At 36.6% G+C, this 24036-nt stretch overlaps 1 protein-coding gene across 4 annotated transcripts in view; it reads left to right on the top strand.

Moving 5' to 3' along the window:
• The window catches only part of XRCC5 (X-ray repair cross complementing 5), a 53826-nt gene that overhangs the window by 24353 nt on the left and 5437 nt on the right, over positions 1-24036 (top strand). For 3 of the 4 annotated variants that reach the window (XM_061459448.1, XM_061459354.1, XM_061459535.1), the window contains 8 exons: positions 372-462; positions 1688-1821; positions 6488-6681; positions 11023-11116; positions 12542-12611; positions 20303-20412; positions 20918-21014; positions 22979-23046. In XM_061459448.1, the coding sequence (XP_061315432.1) occupies positions 372-462; positions 1688-1821; positions 6488-6681; positions 11023-11116; positions 12542-12611; positions 20303-20412; positions 20918-21014; positions 22979-23046 (858 nt within the window). Of the gene's footprint in view, positions 1-371; positions 463-1687; positions 1822-6487; positions 6682-11022; positions 11117-12064; positions 12350-12541; positions 12612-20302; positions 20413-20917; positions 21015-22978; positions 23047-24036 lie in introns of those variants that run through there. The other variant, XM_061459592.1, reaches the window with a different exon arrangement.

The following is a 24036-nucleotide window of genomic DNA, read 5'->3' as shown; positions in this document are numbered from 1 at the left end:
AAAAAAAAATAAAACCAACTTTTGACTTTTGACCACAGTAAGCTATGATGAAACCTCCCAAAGCGCCAATTTATGACTTATTTAAAACTTGGCTGGTTGGAACTCTGTGCAAGAAAAATGATTGGATGACATGAAAGGTCTTTTTTCTACCAGTAAAAAATGAGGAGTATAGCCATTGCTATATTATAAAATAATTCTGTGTTTTATTCTGCTTAAAGCTGTGTTGCTCTGTAAATATTTTATTTAAATATTTTCATGCACACAGGTATTACATCTTTGGCTTTTTCTTATGTTTATATTGCCCTGATAGGGCACTCTGGGTTATTTTAGATTTCTTCAGGCTCAGTGTTTTCTTCTTTTGCCTCACTTAGTGTCTCATCTATGTTCAACTACCCTACATGGAAGACTTAAGACAGTATATATTTTCATCCTTGAAAAACAATAAAAAATGCATTCCTACAGGTAAGATAGTAATTCACTGGGCTGCTGGGCAAGGTAACCCATTTGTCTTCATTTGAGATACTCTAAAAGGGAATATTTGGCTTTCCAGTGAAAACTTTGACTTAGGAAGAACAGCCCCTTCCCTTTGGGAATATATTATGGTGATGTGATCTTGACAAGTAAAGCCTGCAGCAAAACTTTGCCAGCTTAGTTGCAAGCTGAGCAGACTTGAGGTTTGCCCACAGTTTTTTAAAACTGTCCTGTTAAATGGCTTCTGGCTTGTGTTATGGGATTAATAGTCTCACAGGATCTTCATATAGAGAGTGGAGATTTAGTCCTCTGTATCCTTTGATCTTTGAACTCATTTGTGAGACTAAATGGGCAAACCTCTGGGAGTTACGATGTGTGATTAGCTAGTTAGAATTAGAGGCATCAGCTCCATTCATTCAAAGCTGGTCCTGTAGCTAGTTGCAGTATGGCCTGTTAATCTAATGTACAAGACAAAGAATGTATTTTCTGTGGTGTATTCGCGTTTTTTTAAAGCATGCACTTACTGGTGTCCAGGTTCAGATGGAGATTGTCTTTGGAGAGCCATAGAGCATGCAGCCATACAAAGCTTGACTCACTGTTCTGAGAATTTTGCATAGCAATGAGTTTAAATAGATGTAGTTTAAAATCAACTCCCACTTCTAAAGTTTGTTATGAGATTCATTAAATGGGTATCTGCGCATCAGGGTATATAAAGCATGCTGGGTTATTTTCTGAAACAGTTTCCGTTTTTTTGCCTCTAACCCGTAGTTTGAGAACAAATCTCAAACCTGACTTACCAAAGCAATAGTTGGCTGTTGTGAACTGTGTTAATTTGCCATCAGAACTTTAAAAATTTATATTATGCCCTTTAGTTCTTCAAATAAACTGTTCTTATTTTCTACATGGCCTATAAGCATTCTGTTGCAAATACATCTTGAAAAAGAAGAAAAATGGAAGCAGAAGGGCAGCAATAATTGAGGTCTTGGGGGAAAAGAAAAGCTTTCTGACTTTAGACTGTAGTCCTTAAATAAAGCAGGGTGTTATTGTGTCTGCTACTCTTTATTGGCATGTTTATATCTGTAGTGTATTCTGTAGCATGTAATGACTTGGTCAAAATCTCATGTTCTGAAATGAATCTTCATTTAGAAATTTTTCCAAGAAATGCATCCATCTGTAAGCATATTTACTTTTTCTTTGTATGTGATTGCTGCCTTAGCGGATCAGTTATCTGCTGTTGACTCTTTGATTGATTCTATGAATTTGGTTTGTGAAGCTGATGATGGAGAAACTTTTGAGGACCTGTTTAAGCCCAGCAAAATCCCAAACCCTCATTTTCAGAGGCTGTATCAGGTGAGATGAACTACATGGCATTTTTAAAAACCTCGTTTTGTTAAGACTTTTCACTTTTCTGTGTTTGATTCGCATTGGAAAGATGTGTATTGTGAAGATTTAATATAAATTCTTTTGTATTTAAGTAGCAAGTAGGATAGCCAGTGATTTCTGTGTTGTCCCTGTCATAAGTCTTTATTCTTAAATTTTCCAGTTCCTAGGGAGGAAAGGAAATAACACCTGTGCTGAGGTGTCTGCAACAGCACCAGTGATATTTACAGGACCTAGACTAGACAAATTAAAACTTGCTTGAGTATCTCAAAACTCTATTGCAGTGATCATAGTGTGGGCATAGCCTCAGTCTTCAACTTCTGGACAGAGAGAAACTGACTGAAAATCAGGGATCTCTTCAGCTTCTGTGTCCTGTCAAATCTTGAGCAGTCCACTCAGATTGATCTGCTTTTTTTTTTTTGCATCATTTTGATTTACATTCCTTTCATATCATGACAGTTTTCATTGAAACTGTGAGGATGAGAGACTTAATTATACTTTGGAATTCAAGTGTTCAAAAAATGACACAGCAAATTCAAAAATAAGGAAAATTATGTTATAACTTATGCAGCTGCAGAGTTGTGTCATATACAGACCCATGGAGATATATTGAGTGCATGACTCCAGTCTGAAAATTGACTGGAAATGGTGTTAAAGCAACCATGTTCATCGTATCTCAACAATTCCAAATAATTATTTTTCAGTTTACAAGTGTTGTATTTTTTTTAATTAAGAAACCTTACCCCAGCATCCACAAGCCATGCTACTGTGGTATTGTCAAAAGAGCCAAAGGATCTGAAGGTCATATATATGTTTCAGGAATATATGTAAGCCCACTCTTTTAAAATCTTACTCTGATTGAAACTTGAAGAACTCACTGTTCCCTTCAGATTCTGCCAGTCGTATTGACAAGACAATATGTAACTGAATGCAAGGTTCGTTCAATAGAAGGTTATTGCTGGGCAAGAGCTAAAAATGGCTTGATCTCTGCCTGGCTAGTATTGTAGGAAGGATTTTAAGGCTTGGTATTAAAAAATAAACATAGTTTTGCTTGTAAATGAAACACATAGGGGATAGAATATCCTCTGTTATGTTGCTAGAAACAATTTTGCATTCTTTTGGTTCAGTGGATATTGCCTGACAGATGTTTCTCTAGGTGTGCCATTTGTCTTCTGGAACAGTGTGATGGTGGTGTTGTAGCAGTTGAGGCAAGGGCTAGAAGAGAGTAACTGTGTAAATCACCAATTTCCTTAGAGGGTAATAGGATTTTGTAAGGGTGAATACTACTGGTGGAAAAAGTATTTATTGATTGTTTTGATGTGCTGGGTAGTACACAGTTCCTGTCCACAGTGCTTGCTGTTTATAAAGCCTTAAATTGCCAGTCCTTTTAGTGCTTTCTTTTGGCCATGCATAGCCCCATTTTTTAATTTTTTTTTTTTTTATTTTTTGTGGTTACAAAACTGCTATTAATCTGTGTAAGTTGCAGAAAGATTGTTCTCTGCTGCAAAGATGTTCCAGATTCTTAATATTTTGCTCGCAGACCAAGTGGCACTGCTGATTCATTAAGAAATACAAAGAAAAATTATGCAGCATTTTTTGAATGTAGCCAGTAAATTGATTAGGCTAAACAGCACTTATAAATAATTTGGAAAAACAACTCTGAAGAAAGGATGAACTTCCTAATTTCCTTGCTCTGTTACCTTATGAAGATACTTGGAATGGTAAGTGACAAGAGCCAGGATTTAAACAGAAACATCAGGCTAAATTATATCTCTGGAAGTAGTGGTAGGCATCAGGAAATGACAGAGTGGGTGAAAAGCAGTTGTTAAGCTTGCTGGAGTGGAAGATGAGGAATATCCTACATCCAGAGTTTCAACTTCTGTTCCTTGCTTCAAGAAAAGCCGGAGTGAACTTCTATTGCTTTTGTGGTAGCAGACTTCCAGCATCACTGTTTAAGTTGTTCCTCTTAAATACAGGGGTTTGAAACACGTACGATATTTGGGGAACACAGTGCATTTTATTTGATAGCCAATAAACCAATTCCTCTGTACTGAGACAGACCTGGGGGAAGGCTTGTGAGCACAGTAGCCTGCAGCATCACATATTTCATGGGATCCAGCTGCAGAGTCTGCCTCTAAATATGCTGTAATGGCTCTTGTGTAAAGTGTGTAAGTGACCCTAGAGGACTGAGCTTGTTTATAAATGGTTGGACTGTATGGTTATGTTCTTTCAAAAAGCAGAACAGAAGGGGCACAGGAGGTTGCTCACAGAAGTCTAAGGGCTTTAAACAAAAAATAGTCTTATCTTTGGTTGAATGTGGTGGATCTCTTGGAAGGTCATTTCAGCTGTAAACTGAACTTTAAGACACTCTTGTTGGGATTCAGTTCGCACAGGTTTAACCACCCAAAAGCTAGATAACTAGTATAGGCTGACTTGTCCAAGCCTGTTCCATAATCCATGGAATAAGAACATTGGGAAAGTAATTGATCCTTCTTGTTTTGGAGATCGTAAGTACATGATCATTGTGGTGGTGTAGAGATAGGCTAGATGCTTATCTTTTAGCTAGCCGAATCTGCCTCTTATTTCTAAGGCTTTAAATACTACCAGGTTGCTGTGGGATTTATTATTGATTTGCTAAAATATGTTCTTTACAAAAGTGTGTTTCTAAACGCTGTGTGGAAGTGAACAAGGCAAGATGCTTTCTTGCAGTAAATTCCTGTCTATTCATGCATTTATGCCATTTCTTATCATGGAATAAATTCTTTGAAAAGCCCACTTCTTCATTTCATTGACCAGCATCTTAGCATGATGCCTGTTTCTGAAAGCTTGCTACATCTCTAGGCTAGAAATGTAAGGAAATAAGGAAGAGCAAGGAGGAGCTAGTACGTTGCTGACAACACGCATGAAAAGAACAGTGAGTCTGGATGCCAGTGGCAGTGTGGGTTGCTTCTAGCTGGTGAAAGTAGGAGTGGTTCTTGCTGAGCACAGAAGGAAGATGAAGCAAGTTTAAAAGGGACTGTTTGGAATTGGAAACTCCAGGTTAAGTCTGTTTAACTTAATTTCTAATTAGCACCTGAGTTTTGATGGTACCTACCATCTCAGGTTTCAGACGTAGTTGTCTACTGTAAAAAAGAGGAACAAGTGGAGGTTGTGGCTACTTGATCTGCTCAGCTCTTCCAGTTGCACACGTAATGATTTCAGATGGGAAACACATTCACAACAGCAGACTTAATTTTTTCACTTCCTGAGTTTAATTCAATTCTCTAATGTTGTTGTAATATTGTTTTTTTTGTATCACAAGAGCCATTACTGCAGCTTCTAGCAACTTTTTTACTCTCTTTCAAAATAATTATGCCTTAAATCATTACAAGTCTTTCCAAATCAGTAGCCTTGTGTAACTGCCTCCTTTTGACAGTATGCTTTAATATGGATTGGAATCTTAATAGCAGCATGAAAGCACATCAGTATTGATGTGTAGCATATGGTCTGGATTTTCTTTATTGGCAGCTTTTTGGTATGAATAGAGGGTTTTGTTTGTTTTGGCTTTGTTTTTTAAATTAATGGCATGTCTGACAGCCAACAGGGGAGCAAATTTCTGCTGTATTTCTAGTTTGCCAGGAGTAGTTACCTTCACACGTGTCTAACACACCCAATAGAATGAGCTTAGAAAAATCATGTACATTATGTCCCTTCCAACCCAAACCATTCTATGATTATGTGGTTTTATGCATGTGTGTGTGGATGCACTGGTATCTCTCTCTCTCTCTCTCTCTCTCTCCACACACACGTACACATGCATTACACATGCATCTCTTCTGCTATTCCACACTTCACAACATTTAAGATACCTATTTTGCTTTTAGGGTTCTCAGTGGAATTTCCATAGTCTGCCTCATTAACCTTATCTCTCTCCTTTGCTTGGTTCCCTAACTGTGTGCACTGTCTTTACACTTTGGTGAAAAAGCCTTCTCTGTAGTTCCTACCATCTGTTCCAACTTTGGTGTAAGCTGTCAGGCCCCTTCATTCCCTCACTCTTTCAAAGCTGATTTCCAACCATACCTGTTTTCTGTGTCTTACCTGTGTACATTTAACTCGTCTCTTTTCATTTGCTCTTAAGCTGGTGAAAATTTCTCTTGTATGCGTATCGAGTATTATTGACTAAGAAGAAATATGTTCTTTGAGGGATAATAAACTGTGACAGTAACTGGAATACGTGATTGGGGTATATATCTTCTTGCTAATTCCTAATTTTGGAATGTGTAGAAATCTCTCCCATGTGACTCTTTTATAATAGATCTGCATTTTAAAGACAAAGTGAAGTTAAAAAGCTGAATAGATGCAGATGGCTGGGGTTTTCCTAGTAATTTTCATAGAACTCATGCCAGTGAGTGTGGGAACACTCATCTGCATCACTATTCTTGTTTAATGTTATTTATCTTCTTAAACAGCTTACCAATTGACTTTCAATCCACTTCTGTAGTGGAGCACTTGTGAGCTGGAATATTTCTCAGCAATATGAAGACTACTCTTTAATATGGAAGATATTTTGCATTTACCATATGATGTCAGGCATACAGACATTATATTAAAAGCACATAAACTAAAAGCTTTTCCCTGCTGAAATTGTTTCTTGCAGTGTTTGCAGCATAAGGCTTTTCACCCCAATGAGCCATTGCCGCCAATTGAAGAGCACCTTTTAGAGATGTTGGAGATGCCCAGTGTGGTAAAAGAAAGGTGTCAGGGTCCTCTTGAAAAAATAAAAGCACTTTTCCCCCTAAAGGAGGTTGTCAAGAAAAAAGACAAGACTGCTCAAGACATCTTCAAAGACAAGTAAGTTGGAAGTTGTACTATGGATTTTTTTAAACTTTGTTTTACACTTCAAGTTGTTTTTGCTGGATGAAGCAGTCTCAGGGTCTTCAGAACATAAAATCAATGAGCTACACAATATAAAAACACTGATCTGATCGGTGGAGAATATTGTGGTACCACAGTATGTCTGGGGTATTTTGTGATTAACGGTGGTCTTACTATTATTGGGCAAGACACACTAGGAAGTGTTCTGTAGCTTTCTCATATCTGTATTTGTTGTCACAGAATCCCTCAGGTTGGAAGGGGCCTCAGAAGCTTTCTTTTTCAGTCTGCTGTGAAAGCAGGGTCATCTGTCGTCTAAGTATGTAACTTACAGCTTCATCCAGTCTGGATGGAGACTGCATATCCTCTCTGGGTAACCTGTTGCAGCTTACTCTCTCTGTTCACTACTGGTAGTTAACAAAACAGTTCAAATAAGAATAACAGAGGGTCTAATTTAGCTTAGAATAAATGCTGCAGGGCTTTAAACTAAGTTTAAAGATGAGCCTTCTCAGCATGCTCAATTTAAGTTGTTCTGCAGCTTTCATTTTTGAATACCAAATCAAAAGAAAAGCAGCTTCATTATTATCTGCTGTGCAGTAAATGTGGATGTCTTGAAAAATCAAACTGCTACAGACACTTTCTGGAGCATCTATTGTCTGAAGAGTTTTTAACTTTTTTTTTTTTTGTTGTTACATATACTATGTTTACTTTATTTGTGCTGCAGATATAAAGAATAAATGTTTAATTGCTACTGCAATAGTACTGTCACTCCAGCCAACTCAATTTGCTCAAATGAAATCTGTGTCTTAGAGCTTAATTTGTTGAATGTTTATAATATAACCAGTGGGTTCCCTGGGATCATAGAATCATAGAATGGTTTGGGTTGGAAAGGACCTTTAGGTCATCTAGTTCCAACCCCTTTGACATGGGCAGGGACACATTCCATGAGACCAGGTTGCTCAAGGCTCTGTCTTACCCTGGCTTTGAACACAGGGATGGAACATTCACAACTTCCTTGGGCAACCTGTTCCATGCCTCATCACTCTCACATGTTGGAGAGCTTTTAGTTAGCTCCTTCTCCCTCCCTTTTGTAGTTTTTTTATCTTAGTCCTTTCAGTGCTAGGAACCATGTCTTTGAGCCATTTTGAGACCTTGGTTATCTGAGCTGTCATATATCCATTATCTGGGGATGACTAGAGCCTTGTCAGCATGTTGTCTTTGGGAAGACATGACATAGGACTTCTCACATTACTTCTATAGAACAATGACTGCATTTCTGTATACAAACTGGGAAGCACCTTGCCTTTTGTTTTGTTCATTGCTATGTGTCCCTGTCTTCCTTGGTGTGTCCTTGAATTCATACTGAGCAAACTCTTCTGTCCATGCTCTGTGCCCCAGTTTCTCTCGTATGTGTGTATGCATAAGTAGATTTCTGTGTGTACTTTAAAAAGGTGATAGAACCAGTTAAAAAAAACTCAGACAAACCCAAAGCAAAATCAAAGAAAGTAAAACTAGATTCAAACAAGCTAGAGAGAGAATATAAGCAAAAATTTATTGGTAGTTGCCTAAAAACATATCACCCCAAAGGCATCAATTTGACAAGCAAGTAGGAGAGCTATTTTGTTTAAAAACTGGTTTCCTTTAGAAGGGTGATGAAAGCAACTATAAAAATAATTAAGATAGAAATTCATGTAGGGCATTAAAATTGATTAAAAAAAAACTGTAAGGGAAATAAAAGGATACAAACTCAATTATGCAAAGAAGAATGAACGGTAATAGAGCTTTAGAAATTGCAGAATAAATGATATTGCTGTAGTAATGGATGGGTATAGTGGTATTGTCATTGCTTCAACAGAAACATTAATTGTATGGTTTTCTGTGTTTGAGGAACAGCTGAGGGATATCTTTTGATAAAGAAGAGTTAAATAAACACTGTAGAGATACATCACTGTGACAATGACGAAGAAAAATGTGTAACAACAAATAACATTCAATAAAACTATCAGATCTAAATGATTTGCACTAAAATGTTTTGAAAAGTTTGTCTAGAAGCTTTCCTGACCTTTTTTTTTTTTCCTAAGCCTAATTTGTGTCTCCTATCATCATATTGACCAGCTTCATCTCCACGTAATTTTTAAGGTCTAGTGGGATTAAGGCAGCATAAATGTAGGCATGCTATCTTAACACAGTTTTTAATATTCAGTATTCATTTGTTTCAGTTTTGCTAAGTTTTATGTAGTTTAAAAAATCCAGTAAAACAGAAAGCGTTTTACTTTTTCCTTCTTAGGTTGGCTTTGGAGGGGCTGTTGCCTCATGCAACTTTGCATATGTGAGAGGCTTCTATATAAACGCAGAAGTGGGTGTTTTAAATTAATCTTGTATTTCATTAATTTTTCTCAAATAGTAGTTGCACGTTTTACAGTTTAAAAATACTGGTAATCAGTGCATTGCCAGTAACAGATTTTAAATGTCAGATTCTTGGCTGGTATAAATGGGTGTGGATTCATTAGTTTCTACTGTACTGAACTGATTAATGACAGCTGTGGATTTGGTCCTCGGCAGTTAAATGCAGCATCAGCGTTTACGTTCTCCTCCTTCCTCCAATCCCCAAGCATTTTGCATCAGTAAAAATAATGCAGGAGGAAAAAGATTTCAAGACATTGCAACTGATTGCAAAACACCTTTGGAGAAAAATATTCTAAAAGATAATTTCCATTGTTCTTTGTACCTTTCATCAAAGCACATCAATATACAAGGATTTTGGTTCAAGTGGAAGATGTAAACTCACTGCTGTTAAAAAAGTATCAGTTTCTCTCCATTTTACAGACTAGCATATTTGCTGTCCAGAATAGTTAAGCGCCTTGTTCAAGGTCAGCCAGAAAGTCAGCAGGGTTGAGCATGAAGCGAGGTATCCTATTCTTGTCTTGAGGCATAACCGAAGTAGTAATTTCTCCTGGAGTGATAAGTAAGGTTATGTTGGATGACAGGAGTTGCTGAGGAGAAGGGATTTCATTTCGGTAGTGACAAAAATAAGTATAGGACAGAGAAAACTTCTGAAACAAGGTGGGATAGACACTGATTGTAAAGTAGGGGAGGGGTGTGCTATAGGAAGTAAAAAGGAAGACTGTGCAAGTGCCTTCTAATAGTTGATTGTAATGTGCAATGCAGTTTTTAGAAATCAGTTTTAACCTTGTAGAATGCAAAGTGGCATCTAGTCTAGGAGCCTTGGCTTTGTCCCTATAGTCTTTTCACTGTAGTAGCAGAATTTTTGAGAAAAACTTTTTACTTTATTTTGGGATTTCTTGGACGCAGATGCTGCCATTCAGATAGCTGAGTAGCTTTCAGTCATTCTTAAACTGAAATTGATTCTTCTGTGTCAGTAGCCTGTCACATTAAGTGACACAGAACACAGCATCTGATTTTCTTCCACTTTTGTGATTACCTGATTTTCTTCTGTTGCCAAGATGTGCTGTAAAGTTTGGCATGTTAGATGTTACAGTTAAGATCCTAGTTTGAATGTACACTTTGGTATATGTTACCTGTCAGGGCAAAGCAACAAAGTAGCTTAAATTCAAAATTAGCTTTTTTAGAGCAACTGTCTTTTGAAAGCATTTTGCAATTAGCTTAAAATGTCCTGAGAGTTCTTACGTACTTAATTGGGGTGTGTCTAGCAGGTTTTGACTGCTGTATGTGGAAGCTTATAAAGCTCTTGTGTGCTGGTGGAGAGTGTGGGTCATTAGACTCAAAAGCCACCACGTAAACAGTTTTGTAGCAGCTATCAATTCCAGTACAGGAACTAGCAGGTAATTTTTGAAAGTAAATAATTTTTTAATTTAAATGTTAATTTTTTTTGCTATTTCTATTTACAACAAATGTGGCAAGAATACCAAATGTAATATACTGTAATGTGTGTAATATATTACTGTATATGATATACTGTAAATCAGTAAATTATAATATGTAAATTATCAAGGTTAATGCAGTATACAGGTTCAAAATAAAGTGACTGGAGATAGTCTATATTTAGAAAAGTGGAAAAGATGTGTATAAGTAAATTCACTCCTGAAATAAGCATGAATAATCTTGCACCTTCAACAAGCAGTGCCTTTGCTTTATGCCAGGATAAAGTTTGATCTGTGTTTTTACTGTCTGCTTTGTACAGTGTAAGGAAATACGAAAACTGGTTTAGTGTTAATTTAGGAATAGTTGTATCATGAAGTTTCGTCCAGTGTATATTTCATTAATTTACTGACTCCCTACTTAGTAGGCAGGACGGTTTACTTAAAGTGTTTGTATTAATTTCCATCCTCCTCATAGCAGCAGTGAAGGTGGACCCAACCCTAAGAAACCAAGAATTGAAGATGAAGAAGGTAGCTTTAGCATCATGAAACTTGCTGAAGGAAATGTCACCTCTGTAAGCATATTTTTACAAATCTCTTTCTTAAAGAGGAGGTTTAGTTTCTCTGTTATAGTGAATATATAGAATTCCTGATGAAAGGAATGTTTCTAGCTGAAACATGACTGAAATACTATCTACTTGTAGATTTGAAACTCTGCTAGAGATTTGCTGCCCTTAGGTCTATTTTAGCACAAATTCCCATCAGTCTTGGATATTTTTTGACGAAATTCTCCCCCAGTGTCTAGAACTCTAAAGGGCAAGCAAGCACGAGGATCTGAAGAAAACAGAATCTCGGAATTTGGGTTCAGTAGTTGAATTTTGTTCTTGCTCTCTTTCATATCATCTGCAACACAGAAGTTGCCTTCTGTGTATGAAATCAACGGTATTGCTGTGATTTTCGAGACTGTTCTCTGCTGCAACCAGGACTGGGTTCTAAATTGCAAATTTGGCTTCATCTTGCTGCTAGATCTAACTTAACTCCAGAGGTTGTTTACATGGGTAGATGAAGCCTATATCATAACTGTGCACCTTCCTTTACTTGATTCTTTGTATTGGAAGTAAAAGTGTGATTTAATATTGAGATAACTTCTGCTGTTTTTAAATGTGTTATCTTTTAAGGTTGGTCTTCAAAATGCATGATTCAGATTTTAAAAAATATTTAAAATTAAAAATATTTTAATATTCAGAATTCCTAATACAGAATTCTGATATTTCCTGAAAAGTGTCATTTCTAGATTTAAATGAAATGCTAACAGACCAAGCAAGATTATTGAAAGAGCTACAAATTATTTTGACAGCTGAGCATAAAAGTTTCAGTTATACTTGGGAGAATTTTCATTCTTGAAAGAAAATTTTAAGCAATATAATTTTTTTCCCTAAAATTACTGCATCCATTTTTCAGTAAGTGTTTATATTTTACCTTTAGTCCTTTTGAAAGGCTTCTCCATTTGTATGCCCATTTAGAGTTTCAACTTTAAGATGTCAGACTGGGCCAGAAAGGATAAATGAATTGAGTGCAAGCTTTTAATTTTGAGTGTCCCGTTGGAGTGGCAAACCAGTGATTCTGTAGCCACATGCCTGGGAGCTTCCATTCATCATTAAGCCCCTGTCAAGATTAGGGAGAGGTCTGTGCTACAGAAAGTCACAAAGCTGAACTAGCAGGTAACCTGAATTACTGTGCTTCTGACCTCTAAACCCTAGAGAACACATTTGGCTTATAACAGTGCAGCGTAGTAAGTGTAAGTTCATCTTGCTCGTGTCATAACTACCCTTTGTTGGGAGTACTGTGCCTTAACATACATTGTAAGACTTGCTTTCTATGAGTCTGCACACAGAAAAGTGTAAAGCTTCTGAACAGAAATATAAAGATCCTTGTTGCCTCATAAGAAGAAAGAGATGGATATTGGCTGATGACTGTATCATTTTTCGGACCTTTTGTAGGTTGGCAGTATTAATCCAGCAGAAGATTTCCGAATTCTGGTGAGGCAGGAAAATGCTGACTTCAAAGACGGTAAATGACTTCTATCTTAATTATGTTTAGTAGCATCTTCAGGGTTCAGTAAATTCAGGCAGTTTGTCTAAACATAAATTTCTGGTACTATGTGAGATGCTTTGGAGTTTTCTGGTTAGCTTCTAGTGCTACTTACCAAAGAAAGGTGTTGCTGAATTCCCATGTCAGTACTTGCCTTCCTCATTTGAAAGTCTTGAATACCCGTGTTTGTGTAAGATGGCACTAAACAGCTATACTGAGGCATCTGAGCCAACTCCTCAGGTGTTTCTTACAGATCCATGAAGGGTATCAGCTTCTCATCTAGCTTCACAGGATCTTTCTGACTTGAAGTGGAAACCTGTTGGCTGTGCACAGTGTGAGAAACCTGTCTTCTGCTACTTACTCTGTTCAATGAAGAAATAAGAATCTGATACCTGTGATTTAAATCTTTACATGCAAAGATCATTTTTTATTTCATGTTGTGAGCAAAAGAATGCATGGGTGCTTTTAGGGTGTAATGAACACATAGTATGTAACTCCTAAAGATGAGAGGTGATTCTGTGCACACTGAATGGACTCTGTGTGCCAGGTTGAACAGGGCCTTGGGCAACATAGTTTAGTGGGAGGTTTCCCTGCCCATGGCAGGGGGGGTTGAACTAGATGATCTTAAGGTCCTTCCCAACCCTAACCATTCTATGATTCTATGAATCTATTCTCAGTGTGCAATACGACAGGGTTTTCAAGTAGAGGCAAGGAAGAATACAAAGCACAGGTCAGCCACTGTCTTGCATGCCCTGAATCTGAAAATGCAACAGAATTACCATTTGTTTGTATGGTATTTTCCTGCTGGAATAGCTATACAGAGATACAAGTCATCCGAAGGTATCTTAAAAAGAATGCACAAGATGGATGGGGTCCTTTTTTCTTTTAAAGGGTAATTTGAAGGTTGTGTCAAGGTAAATCTCATCTACCGAATAGCCACTAACGTAGCATTTCTTTTGAAAGAAAAAGATTTGCAGAGGTGCTGAAGTGAGGTGCTAGCTATTTCAACAAGGTCTTTGGTCCTTTTAGATATAGCTTGCAGGAGCATATTAAGTAGTATATTGATTTGCAGTACACTTTGTTAAAGCCTACATAGCTATTTCTCTCCAGAATGTTCAGACCTATAAGCCAGTTAACCAGTTCTTTACCTATAGTTTGTATTAGATCCAGAAGAAATTGCTCATTGAGCATTTGAGAATTGTGTTCTCAAATGCAGTAAAGATGCACTAAAAAACCCCATTGTACAGTATGTTATACAGAAACTGTGAAGCAGTTGGCTACTTTATGGTAAGTAATTTTATCATGTAGGAAAGGTTTAAGGCGGAAATAAGTAAAGTGATTACCCTTAAAGATGGTTTAACTCGAAAGAGTGCTTAAATACGTCCACTTGGTAGCTGTGCTAGAGATAACTGCAGTACATGTTTGGATGGCTTCTGAAATTTTCAGCAACCTGATTTTATGTGTGATCTGTTCTGTAATTATAAGGTGTAGTTAGACAGAATATAGTGCAGTCACCCATTCAAAAAGAGAGACAGAGCCACTATAAATAGAAACACGTTCTTCATATTACCTTTTTCTTTTGCATAATCCTTTTTCTGCTTTCTACCTTTTAGGTAGCTTTGTACATAAAACATTACAGGCTTGTTTTTAATGGCTTGCTGAATTGCATTCGGGTTATGTAAATAGTAAAATCTACCTTAAAACTGTTTGGTGTTTCTGGGGGGGGGGGGGGGTAAGTATAATTTTATATCACATTTAATGATGAAACTTTTTTTTTTTTCCTCCTTTGCTAGAACATGCATAATGTCAAATGTCTTTGCAGGAAAGGATGATCTGTGGCATCCAAATAGCTTGTTGAAAAAAAAAAAGTTACATTTCTTATGTCACAATGCAGACAGGAGAACTACTAGGTTGCATCCTGTTTTGCTTTTTTCTTGTATAAAAAGAGCATCCAGTGTAGTCTTCCAAACTGAATAGTGCTTAGATTCTCAGTTTAAAACAAAACAGCAACAGAGGCGCCCTCTACATGGAGGAGAAAGATTGTTCAATTGTTTTGTTGAGGTGGGTTATTTTTGGTAGCTAGAGAAGTTGTAGTAATAGGGAGAGTTGTACTTCAAATATTGACAGTATAGCAGCTTCTTAATTAAGCTGCAGGTTCATGACACATGTTCTCTTCAGTCCACAGCAAGACTCCCTCCAAAAGGAATGAAGTTATCAAGACCTAAGTATAGCAAGGGGATTTTTAATTTTTTTTTTACCAGTTTGTCAGAACTCCTGATGGTATATTTATCACCAAAATGAGTACCACTGCATCTCATGTAGTAGCCTCACTGGGATTTGATGATCAGGGTTTGTGCCATTCACAGGAGAAGCCTTAAGTGCAAGTTAGACAGCCTGAGTCTGATGCTACATCCCACAGGAGAAACAATGCATTTGCTGTTAGTGAGAACTGGGTCACTAATGTGTAAATAGTCTGTTTTTAGAAAATCAGAGAGTTTCAAATTGGTAAGGGTCTTAGGGTTAGATTTTCTCAAACTGATGGCTTAATTCCTGAAACAGTGATTAACTTTGTTTTGAATCGACATCTGTATAGTTTATTGCAGTAGGGGACCTACTTACAGCTTACATCATGTATTGTGTGAGATGGTGTCAGCTTACTGGTTAATGTTGTTTGCTTATGTAACTAATATTGTGTTCCCCCTCCAGATATCTTTCTCATTTGCATTAATGGCCAGAGAGATGTCATTTTATGCAGGTCTTATTTTGAGCAGGTTACAAGTGCACAGTCATCACAAAGAGCAGTTTTCTGATAACAGCTGCTGACATTTTTGTCAATGAATGCAAATCAAATAGATTAGTTTGCCTGAGTAGAATCTAATTATTACTCCTGGGGTGTACAATGCGTTTCTTCATTGCTGTGGCTGCAAAAACGGTTCTCAAATGCGGTGAGTATTTGCCGTCTTTGTCATGCCAAAGGAGTAGCCACATGACTATCAGTTCATCCTGTTGGACTGTTTATGGGTTTCCATCCATGTCTGCATTTCTGAAGAGCAGGTGTCTGATATTGTGTGCTGTATTTTCCTAGGCTTCTGTAAAAGGTATGCTGTCTTAATGGGAAGTAAAAAAAGATATTGGCACATGTATAGTATTTTCTTTGGTTTATAAATTTTGTGAGTTTAGAGGCTGGATTTCATTGTACCTTCCAGCACTTCTATCTGAGAACATGGTGTCTGAAGTCCTGTAGTTGAAAGAGCTTTTTTTTATTGTACTGATTGTCAATGAAGAGAGAAATCTGCAATGACAGCTGTACAGTTATGGACGTAAATGTCCAGAGACAAATTGTACCCAGCTGTCATTTATAGCAAGCTTGTTAATATTTTTATTACAAGGCATTTCTAGAAAAAGAAAGAGTCAGTAATTTCACATGTACATTTCAGCAAATACTGTTGTGCCTGACGTGTCACACTTTTGCCGTGGCATGTAGATAGCTTCTTAAGTAAAATGTAAAACATTGGTTTTGCACGGGATGCTTTGTATGCATAAAAGAATTGCATGTAAGAGATTGCAGTGGGAATTTATTAGTTGCAATAAGGATGATAATTCATTAATTTTCTCTAGAAATGTTTATAGTTAGCTACTCTTCTAGACCTAACATAGTTTTGGTATTTGGTGGTGGGTTTTTTTTTTTAAAGTATTTAGTTTCAGGTTTTGTTGGCATATGTATTTGCAGTTCATCTGCATTTCTATCTTATTGGATGTTTTTGTGTATTTCAGAGACTATTCATGCTCTGCTGCTAGGTAGGCCAAATGCAATGACTGATTTGATGAAAATGATTCAGTCATTAGAAGGATATTTGCAAACCAAATATTTGAGTACATAAAATTACTTTGAAGTTTTCTGTACGTCTGCTTCACAGAGAAGATGAAGCCGGATTTGTCTTTGAAGGGCATAGTGATTGGGTGAGATGCAGAGCTCTGAGTTGCAACAAACAGAATTTGAATTAGATGTTTGTGGGGGGTGGAAATCAGAATTAAGGTAGTCAAACACAGAAGGAGGGGCCCAGAGAACTTAGAGACTCTTTATCTTTGGAGCTACTTGGAACGCAAGTCTGTGGAGCACTGAACTACCTGATTCACAAAGACCCTGGTTTGAGCAGGGATTTGGGCTGTATGTCCTACAGATGTCCAGTCTAAATCATTCTGGTCCGTACCGACAGGTCATTTAGAGACAGCATTGCAGAACTGAACAGCTCCTTATAGGACACTGGAGTAGTTCAGCAGCTCTTGATGTTAAAATTCTTATTTCTTGGCTTAAAGATGCAGGAAGTCCTTAAAAATTAGGGCAGTTTTCAGTTTAGACTCTCTTTCTTCTTTTCACTTAGAAAAAGATTATTCTTACAGAGCAGTAGTTTAAAATTAATTATGAGGTGATTTAACTGATTTGTCAGTGACTCTTACTTTAAGCACTGCCCATGAATATAAGTCAATACCACCACCAGCAGATAAATCAGAAGATAGTCAACAATAGGAGTCTTGCATCTGCAGAAAGAACTGGTTTTTTTTAACCTGATTTTTTTCTTTTTTAAGAAAAAAAAAAGTCCCCAAGTAATTGAACTTGGACTCTAATACAGTTTTTATCTATTACTATTCTGTAATCCGGATGGCGTAGTAATCAAGAACAAGGACTGAACTGAACAAACATGAGAATATAACTACGCTTTTGTGCTGTAACTATTCAGAGATAAGAAGTGAATATAATTGTTCATGGCATATTTCATGAGAAATAACAGCACTGGTGAATGTATTTTAGCATAGGGAATGTATCTGAATGCCAGAGACGAAAGAAATTCTGTTAGAACTAAAAGATGTTGTATTCAAAGATCTTTTTCCCCTGTACTTCTCCAGCCTTTAATCACTATACTTGTTTTCTAACCAATCAGGTACAGTAGAAAGAGGAAGCAGAAGATTAAAATTTCCTGGGTTGTTCTGCAGAACAGGGTGGTTATTAGGAGTGCTGGAATTCCAGTTTATGTAAAATGTAGAAGTCCATTAGTTCACTTCCTTAAAGGTGTCTATGGGATGATGGATGCTCGGAGAGAAGAAAAAAAAAAAGTTAGTATTACACAATAGTGTCCTGAGTAGGGTGTCCATTTGTAGTTCTTGGACTTGCTCTTCAAAAACCCAGTGCCTGAGATTTGTCTGGGGCACATCAGAGTTAATTTTAATATTCACAGTTTAGTTTAATAGAAATCTTTATGCAGCAAATGCCAAAAAGTAGGGAGATCTATTTTTTGCAGCACCCAAACCCAACGATTCACTGAAATAGGCAGATGACAAGCAACAGGAAATCAACAAAGTTCTCAGACCTAGAAACATAAAGAAACAGTCCACTTTGGAGGACTTCCAGTTATAATCCTCATCTACCTTCTTCAGTATTGTCTTTGGCCCCCTGAAATAATTTGATCATCTAATCAGAAGAATTTTATCTATTTTAGATTCATGGATTATTGCCTGTCACTTAAGCAGTGGACAGACCCAGCTTTCACCAAGCTGTTTTAAGACATTAGAAGACTGACTTAAAATAGTGTTGCCTTTAACCCATTTCCTACATACAGTCTCTCAGAGCCTCTTAAAACATGTAAGGTTTTTTTTGATTTCTTAAAACAGATTTCAAAAGGAGGCATTCACAGTCAGTGCAAGAAGTCTTCTGATGCCTGCCAGTGCGATCAAATGGAAAGGGATTTAAAAAAATTAAATGCAAAAGAAGAAGTAGAGTGTCTGATAATTTCAAACAGTATGCTGGAATCATTCTGACAATAAAGACATTTATTGCACTCTCGTAGTGCCTGGGGTTTTAATTTAACACATCAATGAAAAGGCAGTGTTTAAAAAAACCCACCAGCACCACTGAAAAAAACAGCAGGACTTGCTTTTATTAGTGCAATTCCTAAGAAATTAGAACATTTAATGAGAAAATCGTTAACCATGGAAAAAAATGGACTGACGTAATTCAGGGAGCTTAAGTACTGAGACTTCAATTTAGTTTGACAGCTACTGGTAAAGTAAATAAAAAGAATGAACAGATCACCTCTGGAGCAGCAGGCACTTTTGGACATGTTCTTGTGTGATGGCTGCTGTTGGACAGAACCATTATCCGCCTCCTTTTCTGGAAACTGTAAAAAGCTAGTGGGAAAGAATATCAAGCATGTCTTGTTTCACATCTTTTTCACTCAGAGATGCTGTTTTTCATATTCAGTTAAGCATTTTATGGAACATAAATCTAACAGTTATTGCTGTGTATGCTTATAGTGAGCAGAGTGGAATACAATATTTAAACAGTGTCTGTTTCTTGGTGTGTTTCCTTATCCTTGTCTTTTCCATCACTCTAGCAGATTATTTTCTATGTTGATGTTTCCATGGCTGAAGTACTTGCAGTGATATCTATGCCCATAACTTCTGAACTTAAGAAGGTCTGTAGGTTTAACCTATAGAAGGTTAAAGGTTCTGCTAATGTAGTAAACCAACTTCAACAGTACAAGAACAGGACAGGCAGATGCTGTGACTTCTCCAGAATCCTTTCCTGCATTTTCTTCCTCAGTGTCAACACCACCTTTAATCTCCCTGATTAAAGAATTAAAGCATTTTTTTAAGCTGTTAGAATTTCTAGTATCCTGCAGCAGTCTGTGGTAAAGAGGTTAACTGGTTTTGTTTGAAGAGGAACTCTTTTTTTTTTCATATGTTCTTAACCCAGTTCTTCACTCTTGTTTTGAGAAAGGCTATCACTCCCTTCACTGTCTTCACAGTGCTTCTGAGTTTATAGATCACTGTTGTATCCTTCACCCAGTTGTCTTTTCCCAGGCTGAGGTGTCTGCCAGAGGGTAAAATTGTTTAGTTTTTCACCTGTAATTAAATATGAAGAAAAGAAAGTACTAAAATCAGAAGAGCAGAAGCTCTTAGTGACATTTTCACTTGTCACATTTGCAGTGTTTTACAGCTACCTACTTTTTAGGAGCTAAACAGTGAGGATGAATCTGGTGTTCCCCTTCTTGTTGGTACAAGTCTTGTTGTTTGCCTCTGTTGCTCTCTCTCAGGCATGCACATTTTATAATACTTATCTCCATAATCATAAACAGCATTGCCTGGATAAAAAGTCATCAAACTACCTGTACAGAGACAAGGTATATTCTAATGTCAGTAGCAAGAAGGTATTCTCCTATAATTGTAATCACCCTACAGATGTTGTTTTGACATTATTACATCTTCATTGTATATTTAACACTTTCATTGAAATATGCATGTATTTCAAAGGATGCTATGGGGATATGCTTGTGTTGTAGAACATAACCTCCCTCAGTTTAGGATCCCAAGTGTTCTAGTTTTACTTTCTATCAAACCAGCTAGGCCAGTGCTTTTTATCTTGGGTTTCAGTGAAAGGCTTTTGCTTTGGCCATGCTTGCATTTCTTCCTAGTATATTTAGATTTTCCAGAGAGGCTGAAGTAGTTTTCAGTAGCTTAAGTAACAGTTGTCAACTTAAGTAGCTTGAGGCAGTAGGGGTATGATTAACTCTTTAAAGATGCCTGTGAAATAGAAAGAGAAATGTAAAAGAAAAAATATATTTTGCTTTGAAAGTGTGCATTCTTTGATTTATTTATTTCTCTTTGTTCTCCAGTGAGTCAGCAGTTGATAAACCGCATTGATCAGTTCCTGGAAAATAAAGGTTCTCAGTACTACATGAAAGGGATCAATTGTATCAGAGTTTTCAGAGAGGAGGCTATGAAGGTAATATGTTAAAACTCTCATATCTTTCAAATTAAAGACATGATGAATCTATTTGCTGTATTAGGAACTTAATAATCTGTTACAGCCAAAAGAAGTGATTAAAAAATTAAAATCTGTTACATTATTTGAAAGATTAGAAATATATTTGCATTTTATGTTTCTTACCAAAATGGTGACTAGCTTCTCTGGTATTATTTGCTTTTGCTTGTTTTCTTTTAAAAGTACAAACAAAAAACCTATTCTCTGATGCTTGTAAAAGAAAAAAAAGTAATCCTACCAGTTTGTTCTTCAATAAAGCTAGTTACAAGAAGGTCGTTCTAGCCTTCTGAAAGGCAGTTTTTGTGGTTCACGTTTCCTTAGAACTCTTGGTTTTGGTAGAGATAAAAACCAAAATCTGTAATGACTTTTGTGTTCACCATGTTAGATGCATTTGTGAAGAATTAAGTTTGCAGTGCTCTTTAGTATTTTTAATCTCTTGTTTATCATTGCTGTAATTTTTTTTCAGCTGTCCAAAGTGCAGTGCTTTAATGATTTCCTGCAGGCCCTGAAATCAAAGGTGGAAGATAAAGCCTTAGCTGATTTCTGGGAGATCATGATGCAAGGTAGCATGGCATTTTTCTGGTTTATTATCCTTTATCTAAGAGAAAACTTCTTTTTAGCAATGGGACTATTTAACAGATGGCTCTGGGTTTAGTTTAAAAGGAACAAACAAAAAGCCCAAAATAATCTTTCACTTTGCAACTTCCTTTTTCACACTAATAGTTTCATATTTCAGCAATGTTCGTAATGCCTTGCCAAGTCTTGCTGAAACGGTAAATTAATTGTGGAAGAAGAGAGACAAATTAAATTTTACAGAGTAAGGAGAAGAAGATATGATTTCAGCTGAAATTCAAAAATAAATGGAAAAAAACTCATGCAGCACCGATATAAAAAGATTCTTCCAAATGAAGCTTCAAAAAAGGCATAGATAGTATTGAAATATGTCACTGATCATTTTTGTATTTAAGCAACCTGAAGGACAGAATATGTAGTAATGTGACACCTACCTATGATTAAACTGGGAGACACAAGGCAGTGCAGTTTAAAAGGCATTCGGAGACTATGCAAGTGATAAATAAAGGAACACTTGCACAAATACAAAACGTGGTGGTCTAAAATAATCTTTTACGTCATAATCTTTTTAATTGGAACCGGTACTAAGAAAATCTAACTGCTCAGCTGTATCTCTTAAAGGTGCATGCTATAAAATGCAAATATATGCTTTTGTATAACACTTTTAAAAGTAATTAACTGTAGACACGCTGTAATGTCTACTTCATCCAACTTTCTCGAATTATGAGATGGGAATTTGTTTCTCAACACAAACAGCGCAAGACCACACTGAAATAATGTTATATTCAGAAGTATTGGAGGGAACCTCTGAAGAAATTTGAAAAACAGAAACCAATAAACTTTGAAAGTAGGAAACCTGGATCTTCCAAAACCATGCTAGAATAATTTTACAAACCACATTTTGTAAAAAAACTGCAGTATATTATTGAGAAAACAGAATTACAAATACAGAGATGATATTTTCATACAAAATAGATTATCGTCTTGTAAGAAGATGATAAAATTGTGGTGCTTTGTGCATAATCTAGCTGCTTTCACTAGGCAGCTGAAATAGCTTTTCATTTGCTGCTGCCAAAAGCAAAAGTCCTGTTTTCCCTTTTTCTTGCCGATGACTCATCCCCTCTTTTCTTCCAAATGTGGCATACATTGGGCATTGTCATGAGTGACTGCAATCCTCCAAAGAGGATGGGAGTGAGTAAGTGAGTGGCTCAAGAGCAAGGCAGATCTGTGACAAGTTTGCTTGTCTCATGAAATCCTGCCGTGTAGTTCTGCGGGGCCATTAAGGTGGCATTATATTTGTGCTGTTACTGAAACCTTTATGAACTGACTTTTCTTTGCTCTCACACCTGCAGCTTCTTTATTGAGGCACAGGCATTTGTGTAGCCAAGTGATGAGCTAAACTGAAGAAAAACTATTGGGGTAAAAAGTAATTAAGATTTTTTTTTTTTTTAGTTTGTTCTTTCAGAGGTCACTGCACAGGGTAGTGGTGCTGGCACAACCAAGGAGTAAAATAGGGGCAGGACCAGCACTTTGGTAGTTAGAGTGTAGGTAATCGCAGCATAAGTGTTTGTATGTTAGGAGTTAATTTTTCTAAGGACCTAAGAGCATGCTGTGAATGACTAAAAGTGTAATTTCTGATAGATTTTCAGTGTTTCATCTATGATCTATGATTTCAGTGTCTCATTAGTTTGATTGTCATAATATTAGCAGTTTCCTAAATGGGTACTTCCACAATCTTATGAATATGCTCATTAATTTATTTTTGTATCATAGTTTATATGATAGTTGACTCATTTATGCAAGTCATATTTTCCTTTGAGCAGTATTTTTTTTTTTTGCTTCTGCTGACACGTTCAGAAGTTGGAATTTGGAAGATGGTTTTTTTTCTAACATTAAGTATGGTTTTGGTAAGCCTTCTAATGATATTTTTATATCTCTTTTTTTTCTTTTTTAGACAGAATTTCTTTGATCACTAAAGATGAAGCAAAGGAAAGTTCAGTGACTAGTGAAGAGGCTGAAAAGGTATCTTTTTTTTTTTAATGAGCAACTATTTGTATAGAGTTTTTGCTGTGGAATAGAAGATTCTTTCTTACGTGGATGAATCTTTAGGTGAATGAAACAGGATCCATATGAAGGAAGAAGAGTGGTCTTTTGCCACACAGTTGAAATTGCCCCAATTCAGAGTTACATTTAATTCCCTGGCATGTCCCACAGCATTTTACTTTAATTGAGCTTTAGAAAGTAGTATGTAATGATATCATTATTTGAAAATATCCTCTACGAAGAATAGGAACTCTAGGAACTCAGTGGAACAGTAACAGACTATTTGTATATGCAAGATTACTATTTGAGCTTCATAGAAAGAACCACGATCTCGTTGTTACATGAGTTCAAAAATTGGGATGCTTTTTTGTCTTAAGGTGTTGTGAACTCTAGCAATATATAATTGTTGTGGCTAATTTTCACCGTATGTGTGATGATACCAGTATTTTCCACTTTATGGAGCTCTTATGGATTGATGGACATCATAGATGATGCTGGTATTATTATTGGTGATGATGTAAGATCCTTTCAGAAACAAAAGGTTTGGAGTATTTGCAGGTATTATTTCTACAGGAATATGACACTTCAGTAACTGCAGTGATGAATGAAGGATGTCAGAGTTATAAAGGAATGAATTCTAACAGGCAGAATGGTGACTTCTGTTTCAAAGAAAGCAGAATTCAGAGTTGCTGTCAAAAACTGTATTTTTGTGGCGATGGTAATACAGGCATTTTTGTATCAGGCTGCTAGCCATGATTTTAAATAGTTTAGGAGAAAGAAGGTCCTTGTATTACAGACCCCGAAGGTAAACCTGTGGCTAAAATCACTAAGCACTTTGCAGAGAAGCAGCTTTTCTAAAAGATGCCACACTGATTTTGGCAGCTTCCAGGCTTTACATTAGCAATAACCGGAAAGGGTAGAAGTAGGTTCTCCATGAGTGAATTAATGAGTGGGTAAAAGGTTGTATTT

This window comes from Pezoporus flaviventris, unplaced genomic scaffold (genome assembly GCF_033815535.1).
Source record: "Pezoporus flaviventris isolate CSIRO_AGI_PZ_B2104156 unplaced genomic scaffold, CSIRO_AGI_Pfla_v1 ptg000001l, whole genome shotgun sequence".
Lineage (NCBI taxonomy): Eukaryota > Metazoa > Chordata > Aves > Psittaciformes > Psittacidae > Pezoporus > Pezoporus flaviventris.
Note: the sequence above shows the minus strand (reverse complement) of the source record. Positions and strands in the feature narration are given on the sequence as shown.